Source organism: Oncorhynchus clarkii, chromosome 32, assembly GCF_045791955.1.
Source record: "Oncorhynchus clarkii lewisi isolate Uvic-CL-2024 chromosome 32, UVic_Ocla_1.0, whole genome shotgun sequence".
In the NCBI taxonomy this organism is placed as follows: Eukaryota; Metazoa; Chordata; class Actinopteri; order Salmoniformes; family Salmonidae; genus Oncorhynchus; species Oncorhynchus clarkii.
Genome location: NC_092178.1, coordinates 16139582 through 16155379, shown reverse-complemented (window position 1 = coordinate 16155379; position 15798 = coordinate 16139582). Strand labels below are relative to the sequence as shown.

Below are 15798 nucleotides of genomic sequence, written 5' to 3'. Positions count from 1 at the left end.
TGCCAATATCAGATATGTCTATGTCCTGGGAAATGTTCTTGTTACTTACAACCTCATGCTAAACACATTAGCCTTCGTTAGCTCAACCATTCTGCGAGGAATCCACCGATCCTGTAGAGGTTAAATTAAAAAAACTCACACAAAAAACGTCTCACCACTTCATAACCACAGCCTAATGTAATGGGACAGTCTGGATGGTTCTCAATGTTTTATGGAACAGAGTTTAAGGCACTCTTGTCTGACGATTCCAAAGTGTGTCTCAAGTCTTTGCCCTACTTGACCTGAGCACTAGGGATCCACTCCTCTTTCACTACTGGCAGACTACTAGTCTCTGCTGTGATCCGCCAGAGAGAAAGAGACCTTGTTCTTTTTGTTCAGAGAGAGCTGAGTCTATTCTCCCAACAGAGCACCACATCCCTAAATCAAACATGCAGTCAGAACACAGACCGACCCAGTCTAAATTTGCAGCTCGAGAATTTCAACATGTTCCACTAAAGACATGTAGTATGTGCAACCAACTGTGATGGGATTTCTTTTCATCCCATCCCTGGAAATCAAGACCATGTTGTCTGAGGTGTGAAAGACAAACTGCAATTTGGTTCTCTCGCTTTTCAAAACAAGCAGATTATAATAAATTTAAGACAGATTGGGAAAGGTGGTTCTGATCCAATGCTGCTAGAACATAGCTATTCATACTCATTTTGAAAGCTGTCGTTCCTTTCTCCCTGTCGGTTGGATCACCAGGGTCAGTTGGTATATCTGAATAAATCTTCCACTGTGAATATGCTGGATTAGGCTTGAAGTCTGTTTCTCCAGTGAGAACGTGATGGTACGGGGAGAAGAGAAGAGACGCTGAAAATCAAACCCAGACGACAGTATTTTTCTGTGTCTGGCTAAACTGAAGGACATCTCTAAAGAGATACTTTAATCGAGAGAATGATAACAGGACCTTACTGTATACATTGGGCCAGCAGTCTTTTTCTAACCATTTAACCTAACTGGGAAAAAAACGAATGTCTCTACTTATAGGCTATCCATCTCTACAAGCCCATGTTCTAGCTATTTCTCTACATTAAGATCATCTCTACAATTCTCAGACCTCTTAAAAAAATAAAAAAATAAAAAAACGTTACATTTTTATGGAACTGCGACTCTGTAACTCTGTCTGCTGAGTCACTATAGTGTATAATAAGAAGCTGATTTATTCAAATCCTTTGCATTGAAAGGTGGACAATGAAAATGTCTCTTAAAAGACAATACTGAAAGTATCAGAAAGGGATGATTATACCAGATACAGTAATGTCACATTCCATAGAGGCAGATTTACTATCTTCACCTTAACAGACCTCAGGATACAAAGAATTCACGTCTGACTGAAACTCAACGAGTGGCAACAGTTCAAAAGTCTGACAAATGAAAGAAGTCTGAGTGATATGAGAAGTATAGCTCTGGGCTGTCTGTTAATGGCAAAACACATTAAAAAGATATGCTGAAAAGAAGAAATTATATTCTAACGAACGCTTTTAGAAAAAACAGCTGATATAGAGTAAACTCATTTGAATGAAATAAAATAGTGCTCGAGGGCCACATCGTTTTTAAGAATTCAAACAAATATTATTTTGAAATGATCATGCAGTGCAACACTGAAGAGTCGTACATTATATTTTCTCTTCCCATTGATCTTATTGACCTTAAATGTGAAATGTATTTCTGTGATGTGTTTGACTGTGATATGAGTTGAGTGAAGTAAAGTGACACTTACTGGATTTCTTCCCACTACATCTGGGTTGTTGACCACTGCTATGAGGTAGATGAGAGTTAGGGCGGAGTTGAGGACATAGGAAACAAAGAGGTTCTTATGAAGCGTGATCCTTTGGCAGCTCAGGTTCCTGAGTGAAGACAAAGAAACAGCATAATAAAGTTAACATATGATGTGGGTCTGGCTGCGGTTACCCCAGCAGACATTCACAGTTACCCCAGCAGACATTCACAGTTACCCCAGCAGACATTCACAGAGAGAGCTACATCAAACAATTTACTAAATGACAGAAGCAAAATGATTAAGCTGATTATCTCATTTTTAAGTGTGAAAATATATAAGGAATGCTGTCGATAACATAGGTTACAGAATTGTAAGTGATACAGAGTGTAAATTGTATGTCTGAAACGAGAGAACAAACTTCAATATAAATCGTTAGTATGTGAAATATGAAAAATAACTTCACAGTTAACAGTCACAGATGAGAATATAATCTGCAAAGCTGGAGGTAAATTATTCTTGTCATGAGAAACGATTAAACAAATTAATGGGACTGTATGCAAATCGAATTTTAACATCATCAAAATAATGAATATTCATGATGAAAAATCCATTCTGCACGTTGCAATAAAAACTAAATTCGCAACTTCAACATATTAAATCCTACAAAAAAATATGTTTCGAGCTTTGATGAAGTAAACAGGACGATAAATAACATGAACCATTGGAATGACTAACTCCGGCCCATAATGACTTAGTCAGATGTTGCGGTCATCTGAACGAAGGATCCTCTTGTAAAATATAAATACAGATTGTCTTTCCATTCAGAGCATGCTGTAAACTGGTATAATAATACACAGTAATTCTCTCAAGCAACACCAAAGAACTGAAATCATTTGCTTCGGTTCAGCCGTGCTAAATACTGGCACACCCAACGTCAATAAGTGGAATCAGTATTTGAGGTCCCTGTGGAGCTTCCTGATTCTCACGGAATCTGATACAGAAGCATATTAGTCACATAATAAGTCATTTACAAAGTAGTGTGGGTAAAATAATCAGTAATCAAAAGCTCCATCATCCATATGGATGGCAGTGTAATCAAATGATACTATTTTCTATAAAAAGGTTAGGAAAGTAATGCCAAACACGAGCAATTAAAGATAGGATGGAACAGTGTTTACTGGAGTGAAAACACTATGTGCCAAACCTGTGTACAGCAACAATGTCCTGTTATTTGTCTCCAGTCATTGGAAGCTAATGTAGCAGTCTTGCTGTAAATGTGTTGTTTATAGAAGAAGAAGAAGAAGATGAAGAAGAAGAAGACGAAGAAGAAGAAGAAGAAGAAGAAGAAGAAGAAGAAGAAGAAGAAGAAGAAGAAGAAGAAATCTCAACATGGCAGCATTAGTAAATGACTTATTCTTGGTCAGTGGTGTGTGATGTCCTTGAGAACAAGGCTAACTTTAAATGGCCCAACAGAAGCAAAAGGACGTTTTAGTAAAATATCTTCAAACTAGGATAAGCATAAAATAGAACAGACAGAAGAACGCTCTTCATCTGATGATGTATGGATGTTCTCAGACTACACCTAAACAAGCTAAAGGAGTTTCAGGGCAACGTCTGGCATGCAAGGTACAGTAAAAGCAGGAACTACCAAAATGATAACCCCATGTACATTGACACTTTAATCAGACAGGCCCTGTCAAAACAGACAGCCATTTTATGACAACAAGCATCATGTATGCATTAGGACAGGATCAGACTGCACAGTGATACAATATTTTTTAAGCTAACCCAACTCTATTTTTCCACAGCTAGCTGGAGTATTTTTTGTCGGTGAGTCCTGGCAGTGCTGAAGTGGAGGTCATAAATAAGAAGTGCAGCTGTACTGCGTCAAATACCACTGTAAACTGCACATCTGGGAACATTAAGACTTTCAGTTTTAAAGGGATCAGCCTATAAATATAGTGCCATGATCATAAAAACGATGTTCCCCTAAAAAGCAATGCTTTGCTTGCCATCTTTAAAACGTAATTGAGGTCATAATTAGCTGATCTCTTTGATCGTCCATTGATGCTTTACAATGCCAAGAAAGGATCTATTCTATCTGATTCGTGTCATGACACACACAGTGTAGTTTGAGCGTTTACTTTTGTTTTGGATAGCGGCTAGTTGGCTACTAAGATATGCACCTGAACTATGTCTTAGCTAGATTTATGAGCAGGTATAAACTTTGCGGAACTTTGCAGTCTGTTACAAGACCTACTGTACGTTGGCTCACATTGCAGTCTGTTACAAGACCTACTGTACGTTGGCTCACATTGCAGTCTGTTAGAAAACCTACGTTGACCCACAGCTGCATTTGCTGGTTAACACCCTACTTGCTATATCCATTGAGATTTGAAACACGTCAAATGTCAACATTTTGGGAATTTTCACATTGGCAACTGAGCCAAATGAGAACTATCCCAAGTCTATATTAACCAATATGATGCAGAAATGTTGTTTTTGCTCCTGCAGTTATGTCCCTCATAATGTTTATTCAAGGATAATGGCCTAATGGTTATAGACTCTTAGACAAAAAGGTTGCAAAAAGGTTCTTCAGCTGTCCCCACAGGAGAAACCTTTTTGGTTCCAGTTAGAACTCTTTTTGATCCAGGTAGAACCCTTTTGGGTTCCATGTAGAACGAACCCTTTATAGAAAGGGTTCTACATGGAACCCAAAAGGGTTCTAACTGCAACCAAAAATGGTTATTCAAGGGTTATCCTATGGGGACAACCGGGGGAACCCTTTCAGCTTCAAGATAGCAAAAAAATCAAGAGTGAATGGACATATTAATAACTTATCAACGGCTCAGACACAGTATGTTGTAGGGAAAACCAGCCACGTCACGGACACCTACGTCTTACTTCCGGATAAGCTAAACACCTTTTTCGCCCGCTTTGAGGACAACACAGTGCCACCGACGTGGCCAGCTACCTATGATGGTGGGCTCTCATTCTCCGTGGCCGACGTGAGTAAGACATTAAAGCGTGTTAACTCTCGCAAGGATCCCGACCCAGATGGCGTCCCAAGCCGCGCCCTCGTAGCATGCGCAGACCAACTGGCATATTCAATCTCTCCCTATCCCAGTCTGCTACACCCACAGCGTATTTCTTTTTCCCAACGCAGTTAAGCCAAAACCATGCCCCGTTATTCAGTGGCGTTCTACAACGCTTTGAGCGCTCTCCAAGTCTGGAAGTGAATATCACGTAGCGTGAAATTTCAGTCTCTGATTAATAACATTTGCCCATGTATTTCAAGATTGAAAAATATATAACGTAATGTCGTGGACAGACCTAGCCACTAACGTCCCTTAACGCTCAAAGATAGATTCAATGGCTACGCCCCGTAGTCTATTATCAGGTCAAAGTATATGCTTATTATTAATAATTTCTCAAATATGTATTAGCTAATCATTCAGTCGAATAAGCTATGCTACAGCTTATTCGACTGAATGATTAGCTAATACATGTTTGAGAAATTATTAATAATAAGCATATACTTTTACCTGATAATAGACTACTAATGATAATATAACAATACGGAGCTAGTAACGTTACGTATTCTAGGTAAACTTAGCTGACCTTCAATTGAGGGAATTCAGCAGACATTTTTACAACTCTAAAAATAAATACATGGGCAAATTTGACCAAACATTATAATAATAGGCCTGCATTACGGTAGGCAGCTAATTGTTAAATTACACTTTCCATCCTTACCTAGGAAGGCCACTGTCTCTGCGGTGATCGCCTGTGAGTGAGACAACGTTAGCCAGCCAATGACAGCGTAGTACAACGCCTCTCTGAATAACGGGCCGTTGTTTTGGCTTAACTGCATTGGGAAAAAGAAAGACGCACCCTAGACCCACTTCAATTTGCTTACCGCCCCAATAGATCCCAATATATCCAGTGTTATATCAGTTGAAACACACGGCCATCTTTACAATTCAGCTATCTCAAAGGAAACACACAGCCATCTTTACAATTCAGTTATCTCAGAGAAAACACACAGCCATCCAGTGGTGGAAAAAGTAGAATTGTCATACTTGAGTAAAAGTATAGATTCCTTAATAGAAAGTTACTCAAGTAAACGTGAAAGTCAGTCAGTAAAATACTGCTTTAGTAAAAGTATAAAAGTATTTGGTTTTACATATACTTAAGTTTCAAGAATAAAAGTAAAAGTATAAATCATTTAAAATTCCTTATATTAATAATAAATAAAAAAATCTATTTGTCACCGAATAAAACAGGGGCAGACCTTACCCTGAAATGCTTATTTACAAACTCTTAACCAACAATGTGGTTAAGAAAAATAGAGTTAAGAAAATATTGACTAAATAAACTAAAGTAACACAAGACAATAACGGTAACGAGGCTACAGTATATATGAGGGGTACAGGTACCTAGTTAATGTGCTGGGGAACAGGTTAGTCAAGGTAATTGAGGTAATATGTACATGTAGGTCTGTATAAATGGGCAAAGCAGACAACAAGCACAATTTTCTTGTTTTAAAATGTATGGATAGCCAGGGGCACACTCCAAAACTCAGACATTATTTACAAAAGATGCATTTGTGTTTAGTGAGTCCGCCAGAGGCAGTATGGACGACCATGTGTTCTATTGATGAGTGCATGAATCTGACCGTATTCCTGTCCTGCTAAGCATTCAAAATGTAACGAGTACTTTTGGTTGTCAGGGAAAATGTATGGAGTAAAAAGTACGATATTTTCTTTAGGAATGTAGTGGAGTAAAAGTAAAAGTTGTCAAAAATAAAAATAGTAAGTATAGATACCCCCCAAAAAGGACTTAAGTAGTACTTTAAAGTATTTTTACTTAAGTACTTTACACCACTGCGGCCATCTTTACAATTCAGTTATCTCAGAGGAAATACACAGCCATCTTTTCAGTTAAATAATGACAAGATGATTGATAAAGCAGAACCTCAGAACCTTAGGATAAATATATTATACCGCCTGAACTGTATCAATCGCAGTCAGCACCACCATCAATATTATCATAACTTTCATCATATTTATCACCACTATCATCATCAACATCCTCATTTTCATCACGATTAGATGTGTCTTCATCTTCACCATAATCACCATTATCATCATCGTCATCATTATCACCATCATCAGAAGTATTCATTAATCATGTGGGGAAAAAAGCTTTGATAGTCCAAGACCGACTACTCTCCCTAATCAAACCAGTAGTTTGTTTCATAAAGAAAGCAACAGCAGCATGTATAATAATTACCTGAAGTAGAAGAATATGGCCAGAGAGATCAGGAGGGAGGCTATGGATAAGGCATGACCCACAATCGCCATGTAGTACAGGATATAGGCCATCTGGAAAATACAGATACATGAACATTAAAACAAATAGGATCATACAGTGGTGCATCAAGGACATTCATGAACCATTATAAACTGGGTGGTTTGAGCACTGAATGCTGTTTGGCTGACAGCTGTTGTATACCACAGGTATGACAAAACATTTCATACAGTGGTGCATCAAGGACATTCATGAACCATTAACCCTGACTTCCATTTGCTACCCTGATGTAACAAAATATAAAAGGGGTGAGACTAGGATCTTAAAGGGATACTTCAGGATTTTGGCACGCATGATTATGATTATCTACTTCCCCAGAGTCAGATGAACTCGTGGATACTATTTTTATGACTGTGTTCAGTATGAAGGAAGTTTTTGCGAGACAATATTGACTAGTGTTACCGCAATGACAGAGTTTACAGGAACAGCTCAAATAAAAATGGTGTCCACGAGTTCATCTGACTCTGGGGAAGCAGATAAAGGGCTTCACTGCCAACATCCCAAAGTATCCCTTTAAGGTCTAGGACCTGGGTATTTCAAATCAGGTCCTTAAGCTCTGTAGCACAGCTGGTTTTCATTCGTACTCTAATCACATTTTGACTAAGCCACGCTTGAACCATTTACCATGTAGAACAGTGGTCACTAACTGGTCGGTCGACTGGTCAATCTCCATTCCTAGTCAATAACCATTTATGTAAAAAAAAAACTATGATAAAGCCTTGGGTTCCTATTTTTTTTAATTAATTTTGCGTTGGCGGCAGTTGCACTTGATTCAGTAGCCCTAGGGCCGGGAAGGCAAAGGGTTCTCCTTTTGAACCATTTAATGTGTCTGTGTTTGCTAACTACCTCTCTCAAAGAGTGCAGTGTGTAAAGTCAGAACATCTGCTGCCTCAGCCACTGCCTGTCACCAAGGGTGAACCCCAAGGCTCGATACTAGGCCCCACGCTCTTTTCAATTTACATAAACAACTTAGCTCAGGCAGTAGGAAGATCTCTTATCCTTTATATGCAGATGATAGAGTCTTATACTCAGCTGGCCCCTACTGGATTTTGTGTTAAACGCTCTACAACAAAGCTTTCTTAGTGTCCAACAAGCTTCTCTGCTCTTAACCTTGTTTTGAACACCTCCAAAACAAAGATCATGTGGTTTGGTAAGAAAAGTGTTCCTCTCCCCACAGGTGTGATTACTACCTCTGAGGGTTTAGAGCTTCAGGTAGTCACATCATACAAGTACTTGGGAGTATGGCTGGACAGTACACTGTCCTTCTCTCAGCACATACTGTATCAAAGCTGCAGGCTAAAGTTAAATCTAGACTTGGTTTCCTCTATCGTAATCACTCCTCTTTCACCCCAGCTGCCAAACTAACCCTGATTCAGATGACCATCCTACCCATGCTAGATTAAGGAGATGTCATTTATAGATCAGCAAGTAAGGATGCTCTTGAGTGGCTAGATGCTCTTTACCATTCTGCCATCAGATTTGCCACCAATGCTCCTTATAGGACACATCACTGCATTCTATACTCCTTTGTAAACTGGTCATCTCTGTATACCCATCGCAAGACCTACTGGTTGATGCTTATTTATAAAACCTTCTTAGGCCTCACTCCCCCCTATCTGAGATATCTACTGCAGCCCTCATCCTCCACATACAACACCGTTCTGCCAGTCACATTCTGTTAAAGATCCCCAAAGAAAACACATCCCTGGGTCACTCGTCTTTTCAGTTCGATGCAGCTAGCGACTGGAACGAGCTGGAACGAGCTGCAACAAGCATTCAAATTGGAATAACACCAATAGAAGAGGAGAACGCATATTATGAGTAAGTCTTATCTCAATCTCTTCATTCAAAGACTCAATCATGGACTCTTACTGACAGTTGTGGCTGCTTTGCGTGATGTATTGTTGTCTCTACCTTCTTGCCCTTTGTGCTGTTGTCTGTGCCCAATAATGTTTGTACCCTGTTTTGTGCTGCTACCATGTTGTGTTGCTGCCATGTTGTGTTGCTACCATGTGTTGTCATGTTCTATTGCTACCATGCTGTGTTGTCATGTGTTGCTGCCTTGCTATGTTGTTGTCTTAGGTCTCTTTATGTAGTGTTGTCTCTCTTGTCGTGATGTGTGTTTTGTCCTATATGTCCTACAGCCCCCGTCCCTGCAGGAGGCCTTTTGTCTTTTGGTAGGCTGTCATTGTAAATAAGAATTGGTTCATAACTGACTTGCCTAGTTAAATAAAGGTTCAATGAAGGTAGAACTCCACCCACTTGGCAGGCCCAGAGAGCAAATCAAGTGCACCTATAGGTCTACTGCTGACCAATCAGATAGCTCAGATCACTGTGTCTGCAGAGTAAAAAAAAAAAATATTTAACCTTTTTTTAACCAGGTAGGCTAGTTGAGAACAATTTCTCATTTACAACTGCGACCTGGCCAAGATAAAGCATAGCAGTTCGACACATACAACAACACAGTGTTTGTTACACATGGAATAAACAAACATACCATCAATAATACAGTAGAAAAAGAAAACAAAAAGTCTATATACAGTGAGTGCAAATGAGGTAAGATATGGGAGTTAAGGCAAGAAATAGGCAGTATATGGGTAGTGGGTAGTATATGGGGCTTTAATGACAAAACGGATGGCACTGTGATAGACTGCATCCAATTTGTTGAGTAGAGTGTTGGAGGCTATTTCATAAATGACATCGCCGAAGTCGAGGATCGGTAGGATGGTCAGTTTTATGAGGGTATGTTTGGCAGCATGAGTGAAGGATGCTTTGTTGCGAAATAGGATGCGGATTGTAGATTTAATTTTGGATTGGAGATGCTAAATGTGAGTCTGGAAGGAGAGTTTACAATCTAACCAGACACCTAGGTATTTGTAGTATTGGAATCAGCTAAACTTTGAACATTGAGATATTAAATGAATGATAGGAAATGAAAGAGACTGGGTGTTATGTTAGAAGTTAATGGTTCTCTGAAGAAAGACAGAAGGCTTTGGAATGTGTTTGATGGAGGAGAGGAGAGCGATGGGTTGATATAGGGAAGACAGATGGACATATGTGTATTAGATGAAAGAGAGGTTGAAGTCAGGAGGTGAGGACAGATTCTCTTAAGAGAGTAATAAATGTTAGGAATCCTGGTACCCTCTTTATTAGCTTCCTGTAGAGCCATAAAATGTAAGGATTGGAGAGAAAGAGGAGTGTCTTAAGTGGGATGTATATAAACTGTGATGTCTGAAATGTTTTGCTGTCTGATTTCAGCTGTACAGAACCTTTGGGTTGAATAAACTTGGTTAAAGCTTCTCTAGTGTCCGTGGGTTATTTACTCTGAAAACTAAGAACCTAACAGTAGTTATCCACATATTCTAAGTCAGAGCCGTCCAGAGTAGTGATGCTGGACGGGCGGGCAGGCAGGCAGTGATCGGTTGAAGAGCATGCATTTAGTTTTTCTTGCATTTAAGAGCAGTTGGAGGCCACGGAAGGAGAGTTGTATGGCATTGAAGCTTGTCTGGAGGTTAGTTAACACAGTGTCCAACGAAGGGCCAGAAGTATACAGAATGGTGTCGTCTGCGTAAAGGTGGATCAGAGACAACAGGCCCTCCGATTTGACACACTGAACTCTATCGGAGAAGTAGTTGGTGAACCAGGCGAGGTAATCATTTGAGAAACCAAGGCTGTTGAGTCTGCCAATAAGAATGTGGTGATTGACAGAGTCGAAAGCCTGGGCCAGGTCGATGTATAAGTCTGCACAGTAATGTCTGATATCGATGGCGATTATGATAGGACCTTGAGCGTGGCTGAGGTGCACCCATGACCAGCTCTGAAACCAGATTGCATAGCGGAGAAGGTACGGTGAGATTCTAAATGGTCGGACATCTGTTTGTTAACTTGGCTTTCGAAGACCTTAGAAAGGCAGGGGAGGATAGATATAGGTCTGTAGCAGTTTGGGTCTAGAGTGTCTCCTCTTTTGAAGAGGGGGATAACCGCTGCAGCTTTGCAATCTTTGGGAATCTCAGACGATTCGAAAGAGAGGTTGAACAGGCTAGCGATGGGGTTGCAACCATTTCTGCAGATCATTTTAGAAGAGAGGGTCCAGATTGTCTAGCCCGGCTGATTTGTAGGGGTCCAGATTTTGCAGCTCTTTTAGAACATCAGCTATCTTAATTTGGGTGAAGGAGAAATCGGGGAGGCTTGGGCGAGCTGCTGTGGGGAGTGCAGGGCTGTTGACCGGGGTAGGGGTAGCTGGGTGGAAAGCATGGCCAGCTGTAGAAAAATGCTTATTGAAATTCGAAATTATAGTGGATTTATCGGTGGTGACAGTGTTTCCTAGCCTCAGTGCAGTGGGCAGCTGGGAGGAGGTGCACTTATTCTCCATGGACTTTACAGTGTCCCAGAACTTTTTTGAGTTTGTGCTACAGGATGCAAATTTCTGCTTGAACAAGCTAGCCTTAGCTTTCCTAACTGCCTGTGTATATTGGTTCCTGACTTCCCTGAAAAGTTTCATATCCCGGGGGCTATTCGATGCTAATGCAGAACGCCACAGGGTGTTTTTGTGCTGGTCAAGGGCAGTCAGGTCTGGAGAGAACCAAGGGCTATATTTGTTCCTGATTTAAATTTTTTTGAAAGAGGCATGCTTATTTAAGATGGTGAGGAAGGCACTTTTAAATAATGACCAGGCATCCTCTACTGATGGGATGAGGTCAATATCCTTCCATGATACCCAGGCCGGGTCGATTAGAAAGGCCTGCTCGCTGAAGTGTTTTAGGGAGCGTTTGACAGTGATGAGGGGTGGTCGCTTGACCGCGGACCCATTACGGATGCAGGCAATGAGGCAGTGATCGCTGAGATCTTGGTTGAAAACAGCAGAGGTATATTTGGAGGGCAAGTTGGTTAGGATGATATCTTTGAGGGTGCCCGTGTTTACAGATTTGGGGTTGTACCTGGTGGGTATATTGATAATTTGTGTGAGATTGAGGACATCAAACTTAGATTGTAGGATGGCCGGGGTGTCAAGCATGACCCAGTTTAGGTCACCTAGCAGCACGAGCTCTGAAGATAGATGGGGGACAATCAGTTCACATATGGTGTCCAGGGCACAGCTGGGGGCTGGGGGGGGGGGGGGGGGGGGGGGGGGGTCTATAACAAGCGGCAACGGTGAGAGACTTGGATTTTTAAAAGTAGAAGCTTGAATTGTTTGGGTACAGATCTGGATAGTAAGACAGAACACTGCAGTCTATCGCTGCAGTGATTGCAACTCCGCCCCCTTTGGCAGTTCTATCTTGGCAGTTCTATCTTGTCAGAAAATGTTATACATTTCAGGGGTTTTGGTAGTCTTCCTGAGCCAGGATTCAGACACGGCTAGGACATCCGGGTTGACAGAGTGTGCTAGGGCAGTGAATAAAACAAACTTGGGGAGGAGGCTTTAATGTTAACATGCATGAAACCAAGGCTTTTACGGTTACAGAAGTCAACAAATGAGAGTGCCTGGGGAATAGGAGTGGAGCTAGGCACTGCAGGGCCTGGGTTAACCTCCACATCCCAGAGGAACAGAGAAGGAGTAGGATAAGGGTACGGCTAAAGGCTAAAAGAACTGGTTGCCTAGTACGTTCAGAACAGAGAGTAAAGGGAACAGATTTCTGGGCGCGGTAGAATAGATTAAAGGCATAATGTACAGACAAAGGTATGGTAGGATGTGAATACAGTGGGGGTAAACCTATGCATAGCGTGACGATGAAAGAGATATTGTCTCTCAGTATATAATTTAAACCAGGTGATGTCACTGAATGTGTTGGAGGTGGAATTAAAGTGTTCACTAAGGCCTATTGAGCAGGGCTAGAGGCTCTACAGTGAAATAAGGCAATAAATACTAACCAAAACAGCAATGGACAAGACATATTGATGTTAGGGAGAGGCATGCGTAGCCGAGTAATCATGGGAGTCCAGTGAGTGGCTTCAGGTAGCTAGAGGGCCGGGGCTAGCAGCTAGCAGAAGGGCCTTAGAAGGGCCTTAGAAGGACGTCGCAACGGAAGAAAGTCTGTTGTGGCCCCCTCATGCTGACAATGACAGCAGACGGATTTAGCAGTTGTTGTAAACCAAGCCAATTAGCAAAATAGGTATAGTGGCTGAAGAATTTGTCCGATGGGCCTCTTAAGCTAACAGTCCGGTGTGCTCTAGACAGTTAACGTTAGCGGGCCGCGACTAACAGTTTGAGTACCCCCTCGAGCAGATTTCGTCAGTAGTCCAGTCGTGAAGGATCGGCGGGGTTCCGTGCAACGTACCGGCAGCAGAAGGGGGTCCGGGCCAGTTGGCAAAAAGGGTATTGTAGCTCAGGAGTGGCTGTTGGGCTTCTTCTGCTAGCCGGGATATGGTCCTAGCATGGACTAGAGCCAGACTAATTGCTGCTAGCTTCGAAACAGGGACGTGACGTTAAACCAGGAATAGTCACTCGGATTGCAGCTAGCTAGCTGTGGTGATCCAGGTGAAAAGGTTCAGAGCTTTCTGTAGGAATCTGGGGATATGGAGAGAAAAATACGTCCGTATGCTCTGTTTTGAATCGCGCTGTACAAACTGGCGAGAGCTTTCCGAGCTAAAGGTTGGCTGATGACCGCTAGCAGTGGTTAGCTGACTATTAGTTAGTTAGCTGGCTAGCTGGCTAGTTTCTGTTGGGGAATACCAGTTCGGAGGTGGATAAGAACACTTTAGAAGAGACAGATCCACACCACATTGGGTGAGGCGGGTTGCAGGAGAGTATTTGAAGTTGAGGTTCAGAAAAATATAAAAGATATGCAAAGAAAAAAAGATATACACATGGGACACGACAAGACAAAGAACAAAGACGTCTGACTGCTATGCCATCTTGGATCAACCAAACCATGATAATGATAATGTGATATTTCCAAACTTTTAAAACCATGACTAGAGTGAAACTCAACCAATACAGCAAAGAGTTGCTTTTTTTATGAGTAAGTTTATGTTTAAGTTGTTATTCAGCACTGTCAACACTTTGTTCTACACTTTCATATGCAATATAATTAATGTTCTCCCTACTTTCACTCATGCTACAACCAGCACTGCAGCTGCAATGAATGAGTATAGCCAGTGGTGTAGTGGAGGGTATACCCAGGTACACACTGCATACCCACTTATTTTTCAGTGGGCATTACGTATACTCACTTCTTAATCCCCACTGATATGTATCAAAGTATTGTGGTGGAAGTACACGCCATATCAATTAATAAGAGATGGAACAGGTCAGAATGTTCAGGTTACAATTTGATAAACAATTATTTCTTCACATTTTAGGCACAGCAATGTAGGCCTATGTGTGAATCTTCCAAAATGCAATTGCTGGAAAACACCATTCTAAAATGCACATGAGAGCTGGTTTATGGTCAGAGATGGAAATACCCGCTAGACATTTAGAGAGAGGGGGGATTTAAAGATGCAACTACTATCATGTGTTGCTAATATGACTAGGATAATACCTTTGGCTGCTAGACAATGAAAGAATGTTGATTTGAAAACCAGTAAAACAGGAGAATGCATATTATGAGTAAGTCTTTATAAAAAAAACATGCCTCCACGTTTCCACTGGGTACACTACACCACTGAGTACACTACACCACTGAGTACACTACACCACTGAGTACACTACACCACTGGGTACACTACACCACTGGGTACACTACACCACTGAGTACACTACACCACTGAGTACAGCAAAGTGTTCCGATACGCTTGCGTTGTTATTATTAGCTGCTTGTGTTTTTTTTTATAATTCACTTTCTCTAATCATAGGAGTAACAACAGGAATTGGTGCATGAGGAAGAGATAATGCAGTGCGACTTGAGTTCCACCATCAGAATGTGGAAGAATGTGTCCCCTTTTCTCAGCAAAGGGAGGAGGGAGAGCGGAGAGACGGTGAGTTGGGTGAGAGCTAGCCTCACCGCTGTTCCCTCCCTCCCCTCAGGCTGATCATCAGATCAGGCCATCAGTCCAGTAAAAAAATCTATATTATTATGCTCACTCAGCTGTGGCTCACAAGTAATACAACAAATGATCTATTATCAGCGTGATCATATACCTACATTTTAAAAATATAATTTAAAAAAATTGTCTGACAAGAACATTGGCAGGGCAATTCAAGCATAGCCAATATGCAGTGATAATGTATTGGGCCTAAAGTGTTCTGCACAAACCTCATTGCTACAGAACTGTTTTTAATCGGTTAATGTTGCAAAGGCTTATGTTTTTCTAGTCATGTTTAATAACAAACTGAGCGATAGATCTCGGCTTGCACTTTAACTCAGAAAGAGATCCTAACTTATAAAAGGCTGGTGACCACTGACGTAGACAAAGAGTCATAGCATTCTTTGTGTCCTCAGGATGCCCCGCTTCTGTATAGCACTTTGTGACATCTGCTGATAAAGGGCTTTATAAATAAATTATACATTTGATTGATTTAAGAAACCAGCCCTGCCTGTTTCCCATTGCTAGGGTCAGGAGTTTTACTACTACTCACTGGTCAGAAATAGAAACCTTTGCCAGCTAAATTTGACCAGTTGTTCTCTATATGACCTCTTCCATATGTCAAGATTGTAAAATGTCATCAAGTGTAAGCTTTGGTACATTTACTGTACCATATTTAGCTTAATTTAACACATTCT

At 41.1% G+C, this 15798-nt stretch overlaps 1 protein-coding gene across 1 annotated transcript in view; it reads right to left on the bottom strand.

Annotated features, from left to right (window-relative positions):
- Positions 1–15798, bottom strand: part of LOC139392339 (calcitonin gene-related peptide type 1 receptor-like) — a 54328-nt gene that overhangs the window by 17660 nt on the left and 20870 nt on the right. The window contains exons 8-9 of the mRNA XM_071140256.1: positions 7058–7149; positions 1763–1889 (exon numbers count right to left, since the gene is read on the bottom strand). Coding sequence (XP_070996357.1) covers positions 1763–1889; positions 7058–7149 — 219 coding nt within the window. The remainder of the gene's footprint in view (positions 1–1762; positions 1890–7057; positions 7150–15798) is intronic.